We start from the raw sequence: 25,667 nt of genomic DNA, 5'->3' as shown, positions 1-25,667 counted from the left end.
CCTCCACTGAAACCAATCATGAACACCCACACCTGATTGTTAGGTGACACAGAATGAATTTCTATCAGATCAAGCCTTTTGAGAATTAATTTGTTAAAGCAGCTAGTAGTAGCTAAACTAACACAGTTGGTTTTCACATTCAAAATTATAAAGTTCAACCAAAATGGTGGACCAGGTCATTCCAAGCTCTCATTTGTCCACAGGAACATCAAAAACAACATGCAGAAAGTGAACCAACCTGGTCAAAATGCTGGAAAACAGTCAAAGGTTTACAGAAACCAAGCCAACACCCAATTAAGAAAAACTCATCTTGGGGGCCCCTGGGTGGCTCATTCATGATCTCACAATTCGTGAGTTCAAGCCCCGCGTCATGCTCTGTGCTGACAACTCAGAGCCTGGAGCCTGCTTCAGAATCTGTGACTCCTTCTCTCTTTGCCCCTCCCCTGTTCACGCTGTCTCTCAAAAAATAAACTTTAAAAAGAAAGAAAGAAAGAAAGAAAGAAAGAAAGAAAGAAAGAAAGAAAGAAAGAAAGAAAGAAAGAAAGAAAGAAAGAAAAAAAGAAAGAAAGAAAGAAAGAAAGAAGAAAAGAAAAGAAAAGAAAAACCTATCTTAGGGCACCTGGATGGCTCAGTCGGTTAAGAGGCCAACTCTTGATTTCAGCACAGGTCATGATCTCACAGTCACAACATCAAGCCCCAAGTAGGGCTCCACACTGGGCTCCATGATGGGCATGGAGCCTGGTTAAGATTCTCTCTCTCCCACTCTGCCCCTACCACCACCTGTGCATGTACTCTCTCTCATAAGAAAAGAGAAAAACCCATATTTTGGGTTTAAACCCATATTTAAAAGGTAATGTTTGTGCTCATCCATGTCCCACCTCTTTCCCAAAACAAATTAGAAGGTGCAGAACAGACCTTATTTGCAAATCATTATGTTAAATCTATTCTAACCTAACTAGAGAATATCTGAAGAACAGAAGCAAGGCATTCATCTCCATTTCACCTAACTCAAAACTAAGGTGGAAAAATCAACAGACACTGCTTATAAAAGTTGCTAGGCAACTATATACTCACATATACCTAGGGCAAGATTAAGGGTGGATATACAATAGACCCTGTAATGTCCAGAGGAAAAGATGAGGTAAAACTTTCTGGAAAATAAGAACATTCAAAAGCAGACACGTGTACAGAAGAATTTAGAAAGTCATAAGCATGTCCAGACAGGATACAAGCTCATGAAAAAAATTAAGAAGACCTTAAGTTTATACTTAAAGATGATCCTAGATTCAGAGATGACCTTGTTAGGTACTGAGGAAAAGTCCCAGCATATAGCTAATCTTCAAAGACAGGGATAACTCCTGAGGAAATGCCTGTAAAAACCTGAACCAATCACAAGCTAACAGAAGAAAGATTTCAATGATCACACATGACAAAGACAAGTCTATGCAAAAATAGGAAAAAATCTCAAAACAAATGAACTAAATAGTCTTCAGCAATCAAAAAAAAGCCAAAAATCCCTGGAAAAGAGGGAGAATTGATTTCCACAATTATTGCATTACAACAAATGCCCAATTTTCAACAATTATACAGATATACCACACAAGAGAAAAAATGGCCCATGCTAACAAACAAGATAAACTGACAAAAACAATCTCAGAGGAAGTCCACATGTTTCAAGCTTACCAGACAATGACCTTTAAACCACCACCTTAAAAAGGAAATCAAGAAAACAATGTATAAGCAGAAAATCAAACAAGAATTTCTGAAAAGAATTTCTGAAAAGAAAAATTATTAAAAAAAATAATTTACAATTCTGGAGCTCAGAAGCACAATAAGAATAAAAAATTCACTTGAGGGGTTCAACAGCAGAAATGAGTGGGCAGAAGAAAGAATCAGTGAACCTGAAGATAAAAGAACTGAAATTATCAAGCACAAAAAAATAAACACAAAAGAATGACGCAAACCAAGCCTGAAAGACTTGAGGGACACAAACAGACCAACACATGCATTATGGGAGTCTCACAAAGTGAGAACAAGTCAGAAAGATAATTTGAAGAATAATGGACAAAACATCATAAATGTGATGGAAGACATCAATCTACAAATCAGAAATATCAAAATATCAACAGACTCCAAGTGGAATTCAGAATTCACAGAAGACACATCATAATCAAACTGTCAAAGACCATGACAAAAGCAACAAGACAGAACTGACTCATCATGTATATGGGATCCTCAATAAAATTATCAGTTGATTTCCCATCAGAAACTTTAGAGGCAGAAGGGGGAAGAGTGGTATGATTTGTTTAAAGGGATGAAAGGGAAAAAGAATGTTAACTGAAAATTCTATATTCAGCCAATCTGTCCTTGAGGGAGAAATAAACACATTCCCAGAGAAACAAAGATTGAGGGAGTGTATTACCAGTAGACATACAAAATACTAATGGGGTTTCTCAGGTTGAAAAGAAAGCCTGATAGACAGTAAATTGAAGCCATAGGAAGAAATTAGTATCTCTAGTAAAGATAAAAGCTAGTATTACTGCAATTTTAGTTTGCAAACTATTTCCTACATAATTTAAAAGACAAATACATAAAAACTAATAATAAACCTATGTTACTGGGCACACAAAGTATAAAAATGCAATATATTACACTAGTAGCATAATATGGGCAGGATGATGGTGCTATGTAACAGTTTTTGTATGCAAATAAAGTTAAGCAGGAATCAATCTGATAAAATAATAACTTTATAACTTTTGGAGGTTATACACAATCCCCATGGGATTTCTTTGTAACCACAAAGAAAAATCTATATACAATATGCATAAAAGCTAAGGGAATCAAATGATATCACTACAAAAAAGAAAATCAAATGAACACAAAAGGAGGCAATAATGGAGGAAATGAGGAATAAAAAACTTTAAAACATACAGATAACAGCAAAATACCAGAGGTGAGTGCTTCCTGGTCAGTAATTACTTGAAACATAAACGATTAAACTCTCCAATCAAGAGACAGAGATTGGCAGAATTTAAAAAGAATTAAAAAAAAAGATCAGACTACATGATGTCCACAAGAGGCTCACCAAAGATATAAACAGATTAAAAGTGAAAAGATAAAACAAAATATTCCATGAAAATAGTAATCAAGAGAGCTGTGGTAGTTATATCAGACAAAACAGACCTTAAGTCAAAAATCATTAGAAGAGATAAAGGATATCAAACATTGATAAAAAGATCAAGTCATCAAGAAGATAAAACCATTATAAATATATATGCACCAGACCACAGACCCCCCCCAATTATATGAACAACACTGACACAATTGAAGGGAAAATAGAGATCTATACTAAAGAGATTTAAATATCCCACTTTCGATAATGGAGGAACAGTCAGGCAGAAAATCAAGAAGGAGGCAGATGACCTGAACACTATAAACCAAATGTACGTAACAGATATATACTGGATACAATAACATTTTTCTCAAGTGCACATGGAACACCATCCAGGATGTTATGCCACAAAACAAATCTCAAAAGTATAAAAACAATGAAATCACAAAAAGAATCTTTTCTGCTCACAATGGAATAAAACTAGAAGTCAATAACAGAAAGAAAATCGCAATATGAATAAATATATGCAAATTAAACAACACACTTTTGAACAATGGGCAAAGAAAAAATCAAAAAATACATGGAAACAAATGAAAACAAATGTATAAAAACTTATGGCATGAAGCAAAAAGAGAAATTTATCTGAGAGAAATTTACAGCTCTAAACATATACGTTGAAAAGGAAGATCTCAAATCAATAATCTAATTTTACACATCAAGGAACTAAAAAAAAAAAAAAAAAAAAAAAAACCTAAACAGAAAGGTACCAGAATAAAGGAAATTATTAATAAAGACATGTGGAGACAAATTAAGAATAAAAAAAAAAAAAAATAGAAAATATCACCAAAATAAGGGCTGGTCTTTTGAAAAGATAAAATTTACAAACTTTTAGCTATATTAACAGAGAACACTAAAATTACTAAAATCAAAAATAAAAGTAGGTACAGAACCATCAATTTTACAAAAATAAAAATTTAATAAGACTACTATGAACAATTACACACGAACAAATTGGATAACCTAGATAAAATAAACAAATACCTAGAAACAACTAGAAATACTTACCAAAAACCAACTCGTTGAAAAATAGGAAATCTGAATAGACCTGTAACTAGTAAGGAGACTGATCAGCATTCAAAAATCTGGAGAGCGTTGCCCCCATAAAAAAAAAAAAAAAAAAAAAAAGGCCAAGGAATAGATGAATTCTATCAAACATTTAAAAAATTAACACTAATCCTTCTCAAACTCCTCCACAAAAAAAAAAAAAAAGAGGGAACACTTCCTAACTCATTCTATATAACTATTACCAACATTACCCAAAACCAAAGCCAGAAAAAGACACTACAAGAAAACTATACAGACCAATATTCGTTATAAATAACTATGCAAATATCTTCAACAAAATTAGAACTGAATTCAGCAGCAGCTTAAAAGGAATACATCCCTTTGTATTGGAAAGGAATAAGTAAAATTACCTCTGTTCACAAATGACATGATCATATATGTAGAAAACCCGAAGATTATTAGCTTGAATTCAACAAAGTTGCAGGATACAAAATCAACCCACAAAAATCAGTTACATTTCTGTGTACTAACAATGAACAACCATTAAGTAGTGAAGGGAAACAATACCATTTATAATAGCATCATAATGAATAAAATACTTAGTAATAAACTAAGGTGAAAGACTTGTACACTAAAAACTACAAAGCAATGCTGAAAAAGTATTATTTATATTTTACTGTCATTTTTAAAAAAGGAATAACAAGCATTGGCAAAAATGGGGAAAAACCCCTGTGCATTGCTGATGGCAATGTGTAAAAGGGTACAGCCACTGTGGAAAACAGTTTTGTGGTTCCTCAAAAAGTTAGAACACAGAATTACCATATAATACAGCAATTCCGCTCCTAGTTTATATACCCCAAAGAACTAAAAAATATTTTTTTTATTCTTAACATTATTCACAATAGCCAAAAGGTGTAAAAACTCTAATGTCTATCAACAGATGAAAAAAAATGTAGTATATACGTACAGTAAAATAGTATCTAATCTGAAAAAGGAATGAACTTCCTGATACATGCTATAATATGGATGAACCTACAAAGCATTATGCTAAGTAAAGCAAGCCAGACATAAAGAATACTGTATGATTCTACTTATGTGAAGCCTAGAACAGCCAAATTTATTGACACAGAAAATAAAATACAGATTACCAAAAGCTGTATGAGGGGGAGGATGCGAGTTATTTACTGGATGCAGAGCTTCTATTTGGGAAGATGAAAAGGTTTTGGAAATGGGTCTTGAAAATGGTTGCACAACACTGTAAATGTACTTAAAGTCACTAAATTGTACACTTTAAAATGAGTAAACAGATTTTAAATACACTTAAGGACCAAGTCAAGTTACCAGAAATTTGAACTGGTTTCTTATGCTGAGATTAATATGTCTAATAGTCTTCCAGGTACACATTTTCTTATCTGTCCAGCCCCATACCACCTGAACAAGTGGAAGAATTCAGAGACTATACAGCATATATTTTTTGTGTTTGTCAAAGACACTCATAAGTATGGGTAAACTCAATATTCTTATGAGCCACATGCATAATTATATCATTAAAACAATCAAGATGTTAGACACCTGAGTATCTCCATAGAGGTACACCCATTATTTTAGCAATCAAATAAGATAAATAACTCCAGCCCCCATCCTATCTATATGCTTTGAGGCTGCACAGACTGTCCTTACATGCGGACTGACTTCCGGCCATGTTGCTGGAGCTCCTTGATCTCCGCCATCCTTCCTGGGTCTCCTCCTCCTCTTTTCATGCCTATAACCTCACATCTCTCACCCAGGCTGCGCCAAAACTCAAAATGCCTCTCTGTTTTGTCTTTTCTTTCTAGACTTCTCATGTCCACAAAAGGTCAAGATACTTTCCTTAAAAAAAAAGTCATCTCATCTGATGTACGAACTATGCTATTCCTTTGTATGTGAAAATTGTTCAGTCAACTCCTGTTTTAAACAATTTTTCCCTTTCAATAACATTAAAATTCACATACAGTGAATTTTAGTGAAGGCCAGAGAAGTTTTAATTCACTTGTTATCTACTCTAAATGATAAATAACAAAAGTTATCAATTTAAAAAAATTAGCCTTTAATTCAGAAAGCATTTTCTGTTTCAGATGCCCTCTTCTCAAATCTGACAGTGTAAATTTCTAAATTCTTTAACTAACATACACTCATAAAGGAAACAAAAAAGTAGCCCTAATGTTTCAAAATAACCAATTATTTTTAAAAAAAATCTTCCTTCACCGGTTTTAACTCTACTTACTATGCATAAAACAAACTAGCAAACAAATACACATAAGGACCTCCAGTAGACTACAAAATAAAATTTCAATAAACAGTCACAATTCCTACCTTCTTAAAGCAGACTGACTAAATCCAAACAAAGTACACATATAGTTATAGTTACAGGCATAGAAAAAAATCTACATTGTATTATACATTGGTTAAGAGCATAAATATGATTAGTAGTGAATACGGAGTCAAAAGAAGTTTCATGCAAGAGAAAGGTTCATTCTAGAAAAAAAAAAAACAGCAAGCTTTGGAGCTATGTAACAAATGAAGAGACAAGTTTAGGGAAGTCACATGTTCTTTGGCTAGGGCACATAAGAGCAGAACTGGGATCGTATACCAGCAATGTTTAATCCGAAGCGAGAATCATACCCCTAGACAAACCAGCAATGTTTAATCCCAAAACTTTTGCACTTCCGGAGTTAACATGGAAGATATATACACATCAAAATAATGGAAGTAACTCCATTATTATGTGCCTGATGAGTATTTAGCAGTAAGCCTCTACTCACACACACATATATGCAGTCCGTGAAAGTTTTTACCCCAAGAGAATCACTAATACAAGTACAAAATGTGGAAAAGCTCTAACTCTGTTATATTCATATGACAGACACAATCACAAATCTAAGTTTGATGAGAGAATCCCCTATATGTCAGGATAGTCTGGTTTCTTCAAAAACTGAATATATCTTGGTCCAATATCTAGGCAAACAACCAGCAATCTGAAACCCATGGCTTCTCTGGAGTTAGAGCAAACTAAACCTTAGTATTTCCAAAACCCAAAAGGCACATATATCTTCTGCCCTGGCATGGATATAGCCAGGCATATGGACTACTGTTAACTGCTATCTTGTTGTTGATCTATATTTTGTTACACATCTGGTTTTTGTTGTTGATCCATACTTTGATTGTTTCATCAGTAATCCTCAATATGGTTCTACATCAAAGGCATAGGTAAAACTATAAATTGTATTTAAATCTTTGTTTTGAATACTTACATGGAAATTCAATAAATATTTCAGAAATGAAGACTAAGACTTTATAAAGACTTCTTCATGTAGAAGTACGATCAGAGGGAGAAAAAAGGAAAATTAAAGGAAAACATTGGCTTTGGCTACCACCAGTCTGTAATTCATAGCAAAATATCTGTCTGCACTGACCAAAATGTTAAGTAAAATCTGTTAACTAGTATAATTCATTTAATGGATTAAAAAGAAAACAGAATCTGTGAAGTTACAGACTTATGAAATACAAAGACACACAGAAAAAACTTTTCATCTTGTGGTCTTAACACCAAGTCTGTATATATACAAAAAAAAAAAAAATGTGGTTTTTGTTTCGGTATTAGTTTAAAACATGCTTAAATACAAGGACAATTCACACAGCACTTAGTGGTATACACTCCAAGGTACAATGAAATATATTTACATATTGTTAAAACAATTTTGGAAAGTAGGTAAAAGGACCAAGAGAGAAATAAAAGTGGAGGAAAAACAAAACCATGTAGTGAATCATGAGTCCCTATATAACTTCTTATTTTTTCTATTTTAGAAATTAACCTTACTTCACAAATGTTTGACTAAACCATTGTTCACAACCTCACACAGAGTATCAAGATAAAAATTTAATGTTTTCAAACATTACAATGAATGCCATTATTCTCAACATTCTTAGAAGCTATTTAGCCTAATTCTTTCATGGTGTACCAATCTGTCAGTAGCCAAGTTCTTTTACAAAGCAAATCAATGAACTCCATAAAGGGATTAAATGGGATAGAATATTAAAATTATTTCTTACAGTTGCTTTATGTATCAAGAATCAATGCTAAAGTAAATGCATTTAGAATGGTAATACTGTAAGGTTTTTCTACACTTTAAATTATTACTACACAATAGGCTCAGTGTCTATGTTTACACTCATTTTTACTTAAAGCTCTTTTGATATTTAAACTCACAGAAACTGAAATCATGACATTTAGTTACTAAGTACTATATAAACAAAAAACATACAATGCTGATAAATACACATAACGCATAAATTTTCATCCTTGTCTCAACTAAATGTCTATGCAACAGTTCAATAAAATCTTTGTTAAATTTATTAGTAAACTAACTTTTAAAACAATAAAACCGATGTTATATTACAAAGACATAAATGTATACATCACCTACATTAAAAAGCATCTGGCTTAATTTTTAAGCCCATCATTCCCACATGAATCCTTACAATACAGTGAGGAAAAGGTGAAACAAAATAACGCACAAAAATGCCATCATGAGAATAGTTTTTAATTTCTTCAATTCACACAGGTATTTACTGAATATCTACTGTGCAACAAGTACTATGGCAGATGCAGAGATATGAAGGGGAGTGAAGACATCATCCCATTTTCCTAGTAATTGCAATCTTATATAGAGATACAACCGGATCAAGATAATCCTGTGATTGAATACATAAAAACAAATTAATATAAATGCTCTATGGAAAAGAACATAGCTCTATGAAAGTATATAATAAAGGAAACTGTTTCAAAGTAAGGGCTCAGGGAAGACTTCAAAAAAAAAAAAATAGAAGGGTTTCAAGGTGAGAAATGAAAGCTAAGAAAAATTTAGGTGACAGAAGTCCTTATGGGGGGTGGAGGGAGAGGCAAATACAGATAAAGACCCAGCAGTGGGAGGGATTACAGTATATTCAAGAAACAAAAAGGATAGTGTGGCTAGAGGCAGAGACCAAGAAAAGGTGTAAGAGGCCAAAGAGGAGAGGGGCCAGATCATAAAGTTCAGCCCATTTTAGTATTTTAGTCCTCATACTAGTCTTTACTTTTAACTGTAAAGTGAAAAATGCCTGTTTCTAATTCAAGTTCTACTTTTGCAACATCTTTGCTGTTAATGAAAGCATCACAAATAACTGCTTGAAGAAAAAGCCAGAGTGATCTTTGTTACTTGAGGCAAAAATAGATTGCCAGTTTTTTTAATTAAATTCATTTTAAGATCATTTAAAAGAGGGCAAAAATCACCACCCACTCAAAATAAAAGATTTCTATCTAAGAAGCTGAGGAGTTTTGTTCTGAGCCTTCTTCTGCTTTGACTGATCATTTTGCTTTTAAAGTGTAGTACTCAAACTAAATACAAAGAGGAATCAATATCAAAAAATTAAATAGGAAATACTCCTTTCCAATATTTGTATCCCTACTAAATTCCATCCATTCCATTTTCCTAACTGTTTAGTCATTTTAAATTGTGACTAACATCAAATATTTAATAAAATAATATAGTTGACATAGTTTGAAAATCTGGGGCAGTGCCCACCTCATCATAGTTATTAATTTTTTTTTAATTCCTTTTACCATTATAGTCCCTCACCCCTCTCCATGTAATACTCAGTGACATAATTATATTCTTATTTCCCCATTTCTAGTGATTAATAAAAATATTAACATTCAAAAAAAGTTATCGTAAATTTACTCAGAACAAAAATACTTGACTTTGCACTGAAATCAAAATATTAAGACACACTCTTTTTGGTGATTTCTAAATATCAATAGTCAAGTTGGTACACAGATAAAAGAAAACAAAATTCACTACCTACACTGAAATAAGATCTCAGTGGCTGAGAGATTGAGGAATTTGAATTTTTTTTTTTGTCAGCCATCACCTCTTGTGGAAATAATTTAACAGAAGAAATTAGTTATAATGAAAATGAGAGCAAATAAGGTTGAACTTCTATGCCAAACATGCTAGTTTTTCAAGATGAAAGATAACACACATGCCTCTCTCTAGTCAACCCACACATCTCAAAATATTTTTATATACTTCAAAAAATGAAGATTCACACTTACAAAGTCTTCACAGTTCACAATTTCTAGTTAAGTATTTTCAAATGACTATAAATCAAATTTGAATATATGTAAGGCATGAAATCTATCAAGATATGAAATATGAAGTTTCTTCCTAAATGACCCATTTTTTAAATTGTCATACCTGAGTAAAATAATTGTATACTTTTCATCTAACTTATCTTCATAATTTATTACATTTTGCCTTTGTTGTTCCATATGAACAATAAAAATAATGACTCAAACATCTAAACTTACAGTTGTAGCTATTTTCCCTAACACTAATTAGGAAGAGAAAATTAGCAGAAGCATAGCAGAATCTTTGCCAATCATTTGCTCCCTCTAAAGAAAGGAACAACAATGCTTCTCTGAGTGGTGTTATAGAACATTAGCTTGGAAGTAGCAAAGGAGAACAGAATTCATATCAATTAAAGCTGAGAATTTTTGTCCCTACAAAGAAGCAATGCCATCTTTCTATCATATCCATCCATACATCCATGTATGTATCTCTGTCTTTCTACTACATCTTCAGACTACAGTTCAGTAATTGTATGTTTTTATGTGAGAGCTATACTTTAAATTCACATACACACATGCTGTGTTACAGACTGTTAACACTGCAGTATTCCCACTTAATATACCTATGTGGCAAGGAGAGAGAAAGAGAGATTCAAAATAACAGTCAAAAATTAAAAAGTACCCTTTCATTAGTTTTAGAAGATTTCAGGAAACCAACTCAATTTGAAAAGTTTATACTGCTTTTTCTGTATAAATTGTATTACATGGAAACAAAAAAGGTGACAAGAGAAAGTTCTTTATAGAAGTCCAACTAATAAATGAAGACAAAATGATAAAATTAGGATAAGATCATCAACAGCTGCTAAAACCATTAGGTGAAAGGTGATAGGAAATTTTACAATGGATGGATTAGGCTGACAATACTGGAGCCTAGTGATCAGTCTTAACAGAGAGGGAAGCAAACACTATCGCCTTGCGATATTATGGAAAAGAAGTATGAAGTATTCCTTCAAAAAATAAACCCAAGTCTGATCAAGCCTCTGGATTTAACCACCAGCCTATAAGAAACTGGACTCATAAGAAATACTGTGGACCGAAGAACACATTAGACACCACAAAGATTCAGTCAGCAAAACCCAAAATGTGAAAATTTCTATACGGCAAATAACTTTTTTTTTTAATGCTTCTTTATTTCTGAGAGAGAGTGTGAGTGGGGAAGGTGGAGAGACAGAGAGAGAGAGACAGAGACAGAATCCAAAGCAGGTTCCAGGCTCTGAGCTGTCAGCACAGAGCCCAACGTGGGGCTCAAACCCACAGACCACAAGATCATGACTTGAGCCGAAGTCAGACACTCAACTGACTGAGCCACCCAGGCACCCCGGCAAATAACTTTATTTACCAAACAAAATTATGGGAGGTGGGGGGGGGGGGGAGGGGGAACAGAGAGAAAAAGAACTATATGTTAAAAGATACTTAAGAAATATATTAAACGCAGCATTTGGATCTTGTTTAGATCTTAAACAAATCAACTGTATTAAAAAGAGGTAAAACCCCTCATGAGACAATTGTAAAAATCTTAATACTAGTTGGACATTTAATTATATTAAAGAATTATTAATTTTTAGGTGTGATTGATAGTGTTGTTATAGTAAAGCAACAAAAAATATGTCTCTTTTAGAGATACATACATATGCACACATACATGTATTTACAGAAAAATTTGATATGATATACAAGAATTGTTTCAAAATAATTTGGAAGCACTGGTGTAAGATGAAATAAAATTGGCCATGTTTTAACTGTTGAAACGGGTGATTGGTGCATAAAGATTCATCATACCACTCTATTTTTATATATGTTTTTAAATGCTCATTTAAAAGTTTGAAAAAAATACAGAATTGTCCTTCATAGACAGTTAACCTCTGAGGTGTTCTTATTTAGCATACTAATTGAGCTCACCTACCCATGAGGCACTACTGCAGTTACAGAGACACAGTATAATAAGAGACAAGCACTTTAAAATTCCCTACAAAAAAGCAATTGGCAGATGAAATAGAATTATTAAGTGAAAGCACATAATTCCAGAGATTTACCAACAGCAGTTGACAAATATGAACATGAACAATAAAGTGGGTTGTGGTTTGTTTTTTTGTGGGTTTTTTTCTTTTTTTTTGTAATCATCTCTCATCCCTTCCCTGTCTGATCCATAGCTTGCCAGTATTACTAGAGTAGCAAGTCAAAGTAAAAATATTGTCTATTTATAGGAATTCCTTCTTTCTATACAATGATTTTATATTTGGCAATTTTTGGTTCCCTCCTTTAGGATGCCTCAAAATCAAAATTATGACAAATACATTCAGCTACTCTCCAGCTTATTTAACTTTTTACTACAATATAACAAAAAGCATTTAATTACAGTAAAACAAAACTGAGCAAAGAAAAAAAATTAAAAACAACAGCTTGAGAACTTTCCATGTAATCTTGGGTATCAAGGTCAAAATGTCCTTCTATAAAAAATTTAAGTAATAATGGTAAACTGTAACACTTGAAATTAGTATATTGTGCTAGCCCAGTAAATACTGTTCATTTCCTACAAATAGAAACTATGACAGAGAATTATAGACTTCTTTTAAAACTTAATTGGAAATTTCATACATAAAAAATTAAGTCATTATAAAAATATGAATCTACTTATATATACATTTATAAGCAGTGGTTTAAACATTTCAAAATAAAATACAAAACTATAGTTGTTCTTTATCATTGTTTTAATTTATAATTTTAAAGGATCTGTTAAAATACTAAAATTCTCTTTACTAATATTTTAGCATAACTGAGCACTGGATAGGAAACAATGAAAGAAAGCACTTACAAAAGATATCTATCATGTAAAGAAATAAACAGATATTACTTGTAGAATGAGCCATTCCATTTTTTTTTTTTTTCATGAAAAAGAAGAGGCTAGTCATTAATTTCTAGGTCACAACAGAGGAGCAAGTAACATTAGATGGAAAAAAAAAAAAAAAAACTGTTCAACAGAAATACAATTTTGACCACACCACCTCACTCCCCATGAAAGACTTTTAGTTCCAAACAGCATGAATGAAAAAACTGAAATATATAGAGCAGTTGTAACCCACTTATAAAGCTTATATTGGGATATAAGAGTAATTAGGGAATAACAATGAATAACTGGTGTTATTCAATGTATTTTTCTGATTTGGGGACATATTTTGGTGTCTGATATCTCTGAAAACACCCAACTGAGAGTTATCTGATAATCCAATTCAACCCTACACTGTTATATGAATATTCAAATAGAAGCAGCCAATATAAAGGCCAAGCCTTAATGCAGAGATGAGCAGACCCAACATTGGGCAATATAACCTGGTATCGCTACTGCTTTGTCAATTGTTCTGGCAGCAACAGAAATCCACCTCTGAGAGGCAAAAAGTGTTTTAAAAGAACATCAGGTACTATACCCTTAGAAAAGTAACCAGCTAAAACAGCAACTAAGAAAGAAAATTAAATGAATGAAGCACTGGAAAAAAAGAGATCTACTAGCCATAAAATAATGGAGCTGAAGTATTCAATACCAGTTTCTTACAAACAAAAGAATAACTGAGACCCAAAAAGGAAGAGGCACATGGTCCTAGAACAAAAAAAAATCTGTCCTGTTGGGTCTCTAGTTCTATATTCTTTTCATTACACAGCACTACTTTCTCTGTCAATGAATGATGTCTTAATCAGACCATTACTAAAATAATTTGCATTTATTTTGATGAAAACCCTGGGCAAGCAGGTTAGATGTGTATGTCCCAATCAGCTTGTCCAATGATCCCATTATAACTTGAGGTAGAACTACTACCTTCACTTGCCCAAGGTCACATATGTTTTCAAGCAAAATCTGAAAACCCACATGTTTTGCCTTCTTGAAAAAGAAAAATTCTGCCTAAAATGCAAATACTGAGGTGAATGTGTTCTCTTCACAGACAGAAAAGCCTAATTGGGCTGTTGTTTCCCATAGATTTGTCCACTGGAATTCCATACTAGACTTCTTGTTCTAAACTCACAGTATCCTGTACAGTTCCATCAATCGAAGACCATAACCTGTGAAATTAGCATGTTCCAAGTCCCTTTCATAAAGTTACCTTTCTTTCTCAAATGTTAAAAATCCTGATAAGCACCTTATTTCTTCTAAACTTTACATCCAGAGCAATGAGTGCTAATTCAGAAGTAAACATAATAAGTATCTATTAAATCTATTACATTGTTTTTTAAGAATTTCTTGCATCTATTTTTTCAATACTTAAAATTTCACTTATATTCTAACACATATCTTGACTCAAACAATCTATGCTATACTCTCATTAAATCATAAAGACTTTGACAGTAAATTTTGTAATGCAAATATTTTACATGTAGACATACATATACTCTTCTCTAAAACTCTGTGAAATACTAGTTTTTCTTTGTTCTTCCTGACACACTTTCAACTATATCCAATCCTTACAATAACTTAAAGAAATCCAATATAAATGAATCTAATCAAAACAAACTCAAAGGGCCACACCACCAAAGCACCAAATCCTTAATATTAATTACTCCAAGAACAACTATGGAATAGTTTTTTTAAAGTGTCATATTATAAATGTGGATTGTAACATGAATTATGTTAATAGAATTTCCTAAATTTAAATAACACACAATAGGTTGCTAAAAACAATTAAATGCAACCAAGCAATTACTTCAAATAGCAAAAATGTCATCTGTTTACTGAATGCCAGTTATTCATTTCTGTCAAAATTGTCTCGCAGAAATCATAAATAAATGGGAACAGTATATACCTAAAAATGTTCTGAGAAACTTACCATCATTTTGGCTCTTGCCCTTCATCTCTTCCTTCCACGATAGGATGGTGTTCAGGGGAACATAGTCCCTTATGTATTCTTTGCGTCTCTCCTCTAAGGTCATCTTCAGTAAACGTTCTTGCAAAACAAAAGCAGAATCTCCATTTGTATTTAACTTTTAAATTCAGCAATTATTTTATAATTTAAACATTAATCATATAAACAAATCAAAGAATTAGTGTGGGCCTGAGAAACATCAAAATGAAAATCTAATGATTTCATATTTGACTGTTAAAAAGTGTTAAGTTAACACCATGTTACTGGGGCATGTGGGAGGGAGGGGGAATCAAAGCCTGATGAGGAAGACTCTTTTGTGATAGACCAAGAAATAAGTGAACTCTTTCAATCAACATCTACTAACAGTCTACTATGTGCCAGTAATGTTTATACACTGCAGGTACAAAGGTGATCCTTAACCTTGAGGAGTTCACAAGACAAAACGGGAATGGATAATATACAAAATAACTGCTACATAAATAAAATACAAAATCCTAAGACAAATACATAGAAATGGTAAGAGCACAAGAAAGGCAGCTACCAAGGTATTTCCTTAATTCTAAAATGCCATCAGCAATAAAACTACACTTTCAATGTAATATCTTTGTGGAGGTGATTAAACACAACTTGCAATGTTCATCTTGGTAACATTAAAATATTCTTCAAATGCACCTTAGAATTATTAACAGTTGGTGTCACTTACAAAGAAGTCACTATTCTTGGGGTGTCTGGGTAGCTCAGTCAGTTAAGTGTCCGGCTCTTGATTTCCACTCAGTTCATGATCTCACAGTTTGAGTTCATGCCCCACATCAGGCTCTGTGCTCCACACAGAGGCCACTTAGGATCCTGTTCCCCTCTCTCTCTCTGCCCCTTACCACCTCAAAATAAATAAACTTTAAAAAAAAAAAAAAAGCCCCTGTTCTTTATGAGTGGCAGGTACTTCACACATATAATGAAAATAATCTTTCCAACAACTCAGCAAAATTGGTATTATTATTTTTTTAAGGATGGTTTTTTAAGTTTATTTATTTATTTATTGAGAGAGAGTGTGCGCACACGCACAAGTGGAGAAGGGGCAGAGAGAGAATCCCAAGCAGGCTCCACACGGTCAGCAATGTGGTGCCTGACACACGGCTTGAACTCAAGAACTGCAAGATCTGACCTGAGCCAAAATCAAGAGTCGGAGGCTTAACCAACTGAGCCACCCAGGCACGCTGGTAGTAGTATTATTATTTTGTATATAGGGAAATGAAGCACATCAATGTTCAGCACCTTGTCCAAAGCAAGAAAGCTTTCCATTCAAATCCAGTCACATATCTCCCTAAGTCAAAAACTATAGCCTAAACTATTAGTCACTATAGTGTACTACTGTCACAGGAAAAGCTCTTCAAAAAAGGCGATGTGTTTCTGTATGCCAGCAGCCATGTATCATATACTTTACCAAAGGTCTACACAATGTAAAGAGATTGACAGTTGTACTCTCCAACTGTCTGTCAGCAGATTACAAGATGAATGGATTTAAGGATAGTACCTAGTTTCAGGTGTCTAACTCTCATAAAATAATCACTTTAAAAGATTCTTTCACAGAAATAAACTGCCAAAGGTTTTAATATAAGTACAAGTGAATAAGAAATGGGGAGCCAACATTTGTCCTACTCCTAGAACTGGCTTTTCTTCAGCCACATTAAATGATAATAAGATATTTTAATTAGATATGATAAAACCAAATCACAACACTACAATACTCAAAGGACAATACTGTATTGAATGTAAGATGCCTAAAGGGTATTCGAGTTGAAATCAAGAATATGGAATTCAGGGGGCGCCTGGGTGGCGCAGTCGGTTAAGCCTCCGACTTCAGCCAGGTCACGATCTCGCGGTCCGTGACTTCGAGCCCCGCGTCGGGCTCTGGGCTGATGGCTCGGAGCCTGGAGCCTGTTTCCGATTCTGTGTCTCCCTCTCTCTCTGCCCCTCCCCCGTTCATGCTCTGTCTCTCTCTGTCCCAAAAATAAATAAACGTTGAAAAAAAAAAAAATTAGGCCTTATCCTAAAGTTAGTTATATTTGAAAAAAAAAAAAAGAAAAAAAAAAAAGAATATGGAATTCAGGAAAGAGGTTTAGCTTAGAGATTTTGGAAATTATGACCCAAACTTCTGGTCCTAAAGGAAGTTAATAGGAAAAAGTAAGGGATGTGACCAAACCTAAAAAAAACAAAACAAAACAAAACACCATAATCAGGGAGTGTACACAAAGAGGAAACTTAAATGCAAATAAATAAAATGAAATAAAACTTAGATGTCACTGGACGTACCAGGTGAATCAAAGTGCCAGTGATGTAGAAACCGGCAAAGTTATAATAAGTAGAAGAAGGGAAACACTGTCAATTGCTACAGGAAGATCAGGAAGAATAAAAATCAATAAGCCATTGGTGGAGTCTGAGTGGCTCAGTTGGTTAAGCATCTGACTCTTGATTTTGGCTCAGGTCATGATCTCCTGGTTTGTGGGATTGAGCCCCCATTGGGCTCTGTACTAACAGTGTGGAGCATGCTTGGGATTCTCTCTCCCTCTCTGTCCCTCTCTCCCCACCCACCTCAAAATAAACATTTTTTTTTTTAAGTCCTTCCTTTAAGATAGGAACAGAACTGAAAAGACAAAGGACATGTAAAGAAATGGACAAATGAGGGGCGCCTGGGTGGCGCAGTCGGTTAAGCGTCCGACTTCAGCCAGGTCACGATCTCGCGGTCCGTGAGTTCGAGCCCCGCGTCGGGCTCTGGGCTGATGGCTCAGAGCCTGGAGCCTGTTTCCGATTCTGTGTCTCCCTCTCTCTCTGCCCCTCCCCCGTTCATGCTCTGTCTCTCTCTGTCCCAAAAATAAATAAAAACGTTGAAAAAAAAAAAAAAAAAAAAAAAAAGAAATGGACAAATGAGACTACAGGGGAAGATATTATGGCTGTTCGTGTTACGTGACATGAATTTTCTCCGTGAATTAAAAGGAAATGTCATGTGTTTGTGTAGGAGAAGGGAGGGGGGTCTTGATGGCATAGGAAGCTTTAAGGAAATGATAAATTTGGAAGACTCACACAAAGGAGAAGGGATGACTAGCACTTACCAAAACACTACTAAAAAGTTCAGATCACTAATACAGAAATATTACAACATCAGTGATCAGGTTGAGAGATATTTTGAAGCAACTCACAGTTTTAGTAAATGTCAGAAGGTAATACGGGAAGGCAACCTGGCCTCCATGATTCCATTTATTTAAACATTTAAGTATGGACCCTTAGAACAGAAATAAGATCAATAATAAGAAAATAAAACAATGAGATAATTTATGTCTCAGTTCTTAAAATTATAATACACATTAAGTGGTTTTAAATTATAGCTCAAAACAGTTTATTTAACATATGTGGACTTGAGAAGTCCTTAGTTATTTGTTTCAACAATGAAACATACTGAGGACCACAGACATCTATACAGTTTCTTTAGAATTACACAAAACTTGTCCTTAATGCTTCACCTTTACAATGAATCTATGCTCTATGAACCAAGCATATAAGTAGGCAGACCTACGATTAGATGGCATACTGAGTAAAAGTATGTTTACAGAATGCCCTGACATTTCAATGAGGTGGGTAAGCCTTCCTTTAGATTTAAGTAACAGCTGCAAAAATATAATACCAGCCTCACAAGTGCAATGAAAGAAAAAAAGTCATGCATCCCATCAGCTTCTTTAATAGTAACAACCATACTGGAAATCCTTAGCTCCTTCTTTTTAAATATTAAATATTCCAAAAATAGACATCCTGATAAACTGACATTAAAGTCTTCAAATCACAATGTTTTTCCTTTAACATTAAACTTCATGCAAAAATAGGTTAGTTTTAGACAGGAGAAATTTACTTTGTTAGATACCTTTAATTGTGCATTTACTTCTTTATTTAGAAAATATTAATTTGGTTGTACTTCCCCTACTGTTAGAAGAAAAAAAAAAATCAAGACATCAAAGATTCTAAAATGCCTGCTCTTCACAGTCCAAATATGTAGGTGTTAAATGAAGGAACCATTGTAACATTGTTACTTTAAGAACATTATTATGACAGAAAAATAGTTCCTAAGCAATAATCATTACTTCATCAATAAATTATGTACGGAAAACACTCTCCATGATTTCCACTATTTTGCCTTATTAACAATACAAAACTAACATTCCAAGACCATCAACAAAAATGGGCACAGACATCTTTCAATGCTTACAAGGTAAATCATTGTTAAAAGTGTGTTGAAACTAAAGTAACTACTACTGCAAAAACAAAGATTATTTTACACTAATTTATATCTACCAGGCTATTATTTTCAACAGCATTTGTTTTGTGACACCAGAATTTTTACTTCTATATAAGCCCATGATCATTAAGATAGAATTAAATGACATACAACCCAATCTTTCAATATTTTAGAGACCATTTTACTTGGATTGTTCAATTATATTAACTCTTCCCAGTAGTTCACTTAAAAAAGAATCCTTTCTTCATCCCCTTCCTCGGAATTATTTTAAGTAGGCCTTACATAAAGGATTCTTTTTCTACATTCATTCTCTTCCTTATGTCCACTGTTTGGCCTTAGTGTTCATAAAAGCCAGAGCTTGCAATAATAATCTACAAGTTTTAAGAGCTATTTTCAAGCAAATCAACTTTCAACCTAGTCACTCCATTATCCTTCTAATAAAAAGACAGGATTCTTCGGAGAAATTTGCACTACCCTCACCTGACCTCACTCTGGTACACAGGTTTAATCTATGTTAGCAGTAGCAATGCAAGTTCTCTTTGCTACTCTTCTGTAAAAAGCTACAGTGTGAAAAGAATGAAACAACTCCAGACACTAAAGTTTTATCTCAGATTTATCTAATTATGATGCCAGAGAAAAAGGGGAGAGGAAGAGAGAAGAGAGGGTTGGTTCGCACACTTCTGTCTTACAGAAATCAGTGCCACTGTCAATCTAGCTGACTTGGATGAGCTTTGATGTGCACAAAATTCAGAGGCAAGCTCATTCATGGAGAGTGGTATCAGTTTCACAACCTTACTCTGAGCAGCTTCAGATTACGAATGGGGATGAAATACAGAGAAACACACTGCAGAGAAAGCCCATTCAGACTTCTCTGAAAGCTCTTATCCTCGCGGACAAGACGCCCGTTTTCAGTTTCCCCTAGAGTTCCAGGTTTCCAAAGTCACACTGCGGCGCAGAAGGAAGAGGCCTGGAGAAGGGGTAAACGCCCGAAAGAGCAGACACTCTACCAGCTAGGGGGTGGGGGGCTAGAGGCGAGGACTGAATAGTTGAGGGTCAGCTGGGCGCGAAGGCGCATCAGCTGCAGCAGCCAATGTGCCCGCCGGCGGGCACGTGTGCCTGGGACAACCTGGCCAGGAGTCCAAAAGTCCCAGCTGGGGTCCCAGGAGAGGGTGGGGGACCTGAACAAGTTGTGCTGCGGCCCAGGAACTGCCGCTCAGGGGTCTCCGCCACCAGCCAGGCGCAGGCAGCCCCGCATGGGAAGAAGGTGACCGGGCGCGGCAGGCAGCAGAGGGGCGTGCGCCCACACGTGTGCGAGCTGCAGGTGCCCGGGGGCGGCGCGTGCACGCCGGTAAGGGCGCGCGTGTGCGCGTGTGTACACACGGACACGCGAGGGAGGCGGCACCGGCCGGGCAGGCGCGAGATGGGAGCTCGGGCGGGGGACGCCGCGGCACACACAGCCCTGACCCCCGCCCCCACCCGACTCCCACCCCCCCACAGCCCCAGGACTCGACGGGCCAGTTACCTTTCTCCTCTCTCCACACCTTTTTCTTCTTGTTGCTGGGGTACATGTTGCCGTGGGGGTGGCTGGCTTTAAGCTGCAAGTTCCCCAGGCTCACGGGCAAACAGGGTGTGTGTGGAGTGGGAGGGGTGGGAGGGGACACTCGGGAGGAAAAAAGTGCAAGAGGCTCCGAGTCCCGCGCCGCTCGCCAGTCGCTTCTCTCAGCCCGCGCTCCGCTTCGGCTCCCACCCGCCTCAGCCCCGCGGCCGCCGCCAAAGCAGCACCTCAGCGCCTGTCAACTAGGTCACGCCTCGCGCTAACCTAACACCCGCGCAGGCCCCGCCTTCCAGCCGCTAGCCAGCGACGCCTCCCATTGGCTGCACCGCCCGCCGCTCTCCGCTTTCCAGTCACCGCGCGCCCCTACTTCGGCCCCAGGGCGCACGCGCAGGCGCAGGCTCGGGCCCGACGCCGAGGACGTTGGGGAGCTAGAGGGGGCGGAGCCAGGGCGCGAGGGGGCTGGAGATGGCCTCGCGTTTTAGGGGGCGGGGCGTGGAACGGACGCCTGGGAGGAGCGTGAGACTGTTGGCACTACACCAGGCTTCGCGCCGCTAGGAGGACCTGAGGGCGTGGCCAAGGGCCAGGTGCGCCAGGTGACTGGCTAACCAGCCGGCGAAAGCAGCCTGCGGAACTGGAAGATGTGAAAGTAAGAGGAGAATTGAGTCAGCGCGAATTGTTCGTGTCTACTCCAACTGGCCAGTCTGAATGGATTTTACCAGATAATCTGAAGCTTTCCTCTTGGTGAGTAAATTATAACCAAAAAAAGTGAAAGGATCGGGAAATAGCTCGTCAAACTTTAGTAAAAATTAGTTTTCACTGGAGTTCTGTGAAGTTTGCAAAGAACAAAGATAAACTGAACTACTCAAGGAACTGAAAAGTAGTGGGCAACCAACATGTTACATTGGAAACAAAAATCTGATATCAAAGCAGATCAACCAGAGCCAGGTCATCTTATCCTTTTGTTCCTTCTCCAGTTGCTTCAACTCAAGGCACTGGGTTAAAGGACTGGCTTGATTCTGAGTAATACTTACCTGTTGGTGTTCTGAAAATACAGTTCAGGTGGAGCCAACCAAAAAGTAGGGTGATCCAAAATTTAGATCCTCTCCCCAAATGCATTACATTGCTAAATATTAGACCATCCACAAGGCTGATTTGGTGGATGTAGTGAATCCACATTTCTTTGACAATTGGGGTGCTTGTTTTATGTATTGTACTTAAGCCAGGTGTGTAAGAGCTAATATTTGCAACACATTTTTTAATAATAAAAAAAGGAAGAAAGAAAGGCCCTGTTAAGAATTGTAAAAAAATGAAATGTTTTGAGTAACAGAACACTCATGAATATGATTCATGACATACTAATGTAATAATTTTTATTTTAATAATGCCTCTGCTTCTCTTTTTCTTTTAATGCTGTGAAATACATAAAAATTCATTTGGCTGGGAGAAATAATTCATTCATTCATTCATTTGGCTGTTGTTTAAGCCACCCAATCTATAGCCTTTTACTATTGCAGCCCAAGCTGACTTATACAGTCTTATAAAAACTAAATCATTAAGAATAGAAGGCTCATCACCTACCAATTCTCCTTAACCCCACCACCCAATTTCTGGTTTCATTCATACCAACCATAGAGCTTTTCACTTCCTTGAACACATCTTATTCTCACCATATGGTCTATTCACATGTTTGCCACTGTAACTGAGACATGATTTGCTTAGTGAACCCATTCTTTTTTTTTAACTGTTCTTTTTTTTAATGTTTGTTTATTTATTTTGAAAGAGAGAGAGTACACATGAGCAGGTGAGGGGCAGAGAGAGAGAAAGAGAGAGAATCCCAAGCAGGAAACTGACACGAACCGTGAGATCATGACCTGAACTGAAATCCAGAGTGGTACGCTTAACTGACTGAGCCACCCAGGCACCCCTTAGTGGACCTACTCTTATTCTTATTCTTATTAAGCTCAAAAACCACTCCCTGGCAAAGCCTTCCCTAACACTGACCCCACCTGAGCCCTACCCACAGTGTTCTTTTATATGCCCTCAGTGCTCATTTACTTCCCTATATAGCATTTTTTACACTTTGTAATTATAAATATATTTGAGTGATTCTTTTGTTAATATTTATCTTTCACTCTGGACTTTCTTTCACTCTCTGAGGACAGGAAGTATATCTTTTTGCCCACAGAGAATGACACAATGCCGGATACAAAATAGATTCTCAATAAAAATTATTGAATGAGAAGAATGAGCGTCCATACAGAGATGTTGGTAAAACTGAGGAAGAGCACATGAGACCAAAAGAGGTTACCTTGGGGAGGCCATAATTTTAAAGCAAAGACTAAGAGAGTAACTGACAAGTGAAATTAACGAATGCCTGAAAAAGAATGGCATACATCATTAGCATATAGTAGGTATTCAATAAGTGAATGAATAGGTGAGGAAGTGATAGAATGAGTGAGAAATTGTGTTCAAGCAAGTAGAAAAATATTTGCAGCTCAATTTTCAGAGAAACCAAAAATATGTTTTCAAGAAAATGTTTGTGGTTAGAAATATCAGATATCTCACAGATCAAGTAGGATGAGAACTGAGAAAAGATCATTGAATTTATAGTCTATGTAAATCAGTGAAAATAAAAACAAGTAGTTGAAGAAAAAGTGAAAAGCAATGAGAAGTGATTGTGGTCTGTTTTGTTTTAATGTTTAGAGATTAAAGGATAAGTAAAGTACATAGTAGTTGGAAGGACACCAGAGTCAAGGGAAATTTTTTCTAAGAGACATGAAATGAAATGAAAAGTGTTTAAATTAAGAAGATTGGTGACAAAAGATTGAGACAAAAAAGAGAAAAGAAGGACAAATGTCAGAAATACTAGAAAAAGATAAAGCAAATGTGGATAGAATCAAAAGTGAGGGAAGTCTTGGACTTAGAGTATAGAAAAAGCATTTCATCTTTTGTGATGAATTTGAAAAAAGAATGAAGATTCAAAAAAATTTTTAATGAAAAGAAAGTAGAGGGAAGATAGGTCCAATGAGTTCAGTTCAGTGAAAGTAGGAGGCAAAATCATCTGCTGAAAGATACTGATAAATCTGGATCCAAATGGGGAATGCAAAAAATATTTGGAAAATGTTTAACAGATTATATTTAAGAGTTTAAATAAATTATATTTAGGCAATTTTTAAAAGTACAGAAGTTAGGAAAGTCCCATTTTGAAGTCCCTTGGTGAAAGGAAAAGATACTAGGGAATAGACAGAATAATGGTCCCAAAGATTTCCAGGATCTAATCTCTGGAACCTGTGAATGTTACCTTATTTGGCAGAAGGGACTTGCAGATGTGATTGAGGATCTTGAGATGGGGAGATTATCCGATATTATCATGGTTGTCCCTAAATGTAATCACAAGTGTCCTTATAAGAGGAAGACAGAGAGAGATTAAAGCATTGGGAAACTAACAAAGGGAGTAAACCTGGAAATTCAAGGCAATAAATATGTCTATTTCTGAAGTAATTACCTGTACATACTGTAAATGTTGGATATATTTTAGGCATAATTTCTCAGTTCCATTCCTTGGAAAGTCTTAATATTCCCATGCTTTTACCTAAATATTCATTTTCATTTCTGGTTCAAGCCTTGAGGGTACTCACTTATGAACTGCCCATATTGTTAAAGACAATGAAGAGGGCATTTTTAAATAACTTTTAAGTAAAGTGTAATGAAATGCCTTTAAAAAAAAAAATGATCACTGGAATTTGTTTGCCTTTGTCCCAGTAAAACCTCAGCAGTTCTTTACTCAAAAAGAGGATAAACATTTTCACCAAGATGGCGACGAAAGCAGACTTGATCCATATGCTTCCCGTGCACCATCGCCTTCAGATGTTAGAGTAAAGGATGATGTTAGGTCAGCTCACGTACTTAATTGTGTTTTCATCTAAGTGCAGCTTGCAACACTGAAGGTAACATAAAAATAAACACTTCTAGCAGTTCTGAAAATGACTTGAATGTTATTGTGGACATGTACAAATTGGACTTCTGGTTTATTTCTTTCCTTTCAGAGAACAACTCTTACATATCTTAAACATACTCCTTATCTCCCTCCCACCAGACTAGCAGACTAGATATGGTTCCCTCCCCGTAGCCTGCTCTCTCCAGTAGCTGCCTTCATTCCAGTTGAAAGGAACTTTCTGGCAGCTCATTGGCCCAAGAGTAAGGAAATGGTTGCTTAGCAACCAAATCCTGACCCCTGCAAACCTGTAAAGAGGAAACTTGTGGGCCAGCCACCTAGTTCTGCCTGTGTTATAAGTAAGGAGGAACTGCTTATGAGAAGATGAAGCCCCTGTCCCTGTTAATAGAGATATTGATCATTCTTGGGGTCATAATTAAAAGTAAGTTTTTCTGTCTTTATGGTTGTCTATGAGGGTCTTCTCTCTTTAACGGTAGTAAGGGTAGAAGCTGATTCGAAGATCATAAGTTACCTCACTATACTCCCAATTGATACCATTTGGGGGGTAAGTACTTAAGAATATCCAAACAGGATAGAAATCAGTGATACTCTTATTTAGGATAATACCTGGCAAAGATGTGTGTATGAGAGAAAGCGAAGGAGGGAG

At 35.9% G+C, this 25,667-nt stretch overlaps 1 protein-coding gene across 1 annotated transcript in view; it reads right to left on the bottom strand.

The window, feature by feature from the left end:
• Positions 1–21,079, bottom strand: part of MACROD2 (mono-ADP ribosylhydrolase 2) — a 2,039,958-nt gene extending 2,018,879 nt beyond the window's left edge. The window contains exons 1-2 of the mRNA XM_047069512.1: positions 21,034–21,079; positions 15,194–15,310 (exon numbers count right to left, since the gene is read on the bottom strand). Coding sequence (XP_046925468.1) covers positions 15,194–15,310; positions 21,034–21,079 — 163 coding nt within the window. The remainder of the gene's footprint in view (positions 1–15,193; positions 15,311–21,033) is intronic.
• Between the last annotated feature and the right edge of the window lie 4,588 nt (positions 21,080–25,667).

This window comes from Lynx rufus, unplaced genomic scaffold (genome assembly GCF_022079265.1).
Source record: "Lynx rufus isolate CCGP_SWC_20201006 ecotype Redwood Valley unplaced genomic scaffold, mLynRuf1.p SCAF_8, whole genome shotgun sequence".
Taxonomy (NCBI): domain Eukaryota; kingdom Metazoa; phylum Chordata; class Mammalia; order Carnivora; family Felidae; genus Lynx; species Lynx rufus.
The sequence above is the reverse complement of the archived record's forward strand: the minus strand, read 5'-3'. Positions and strand labels throughout refer to the sequence as shown.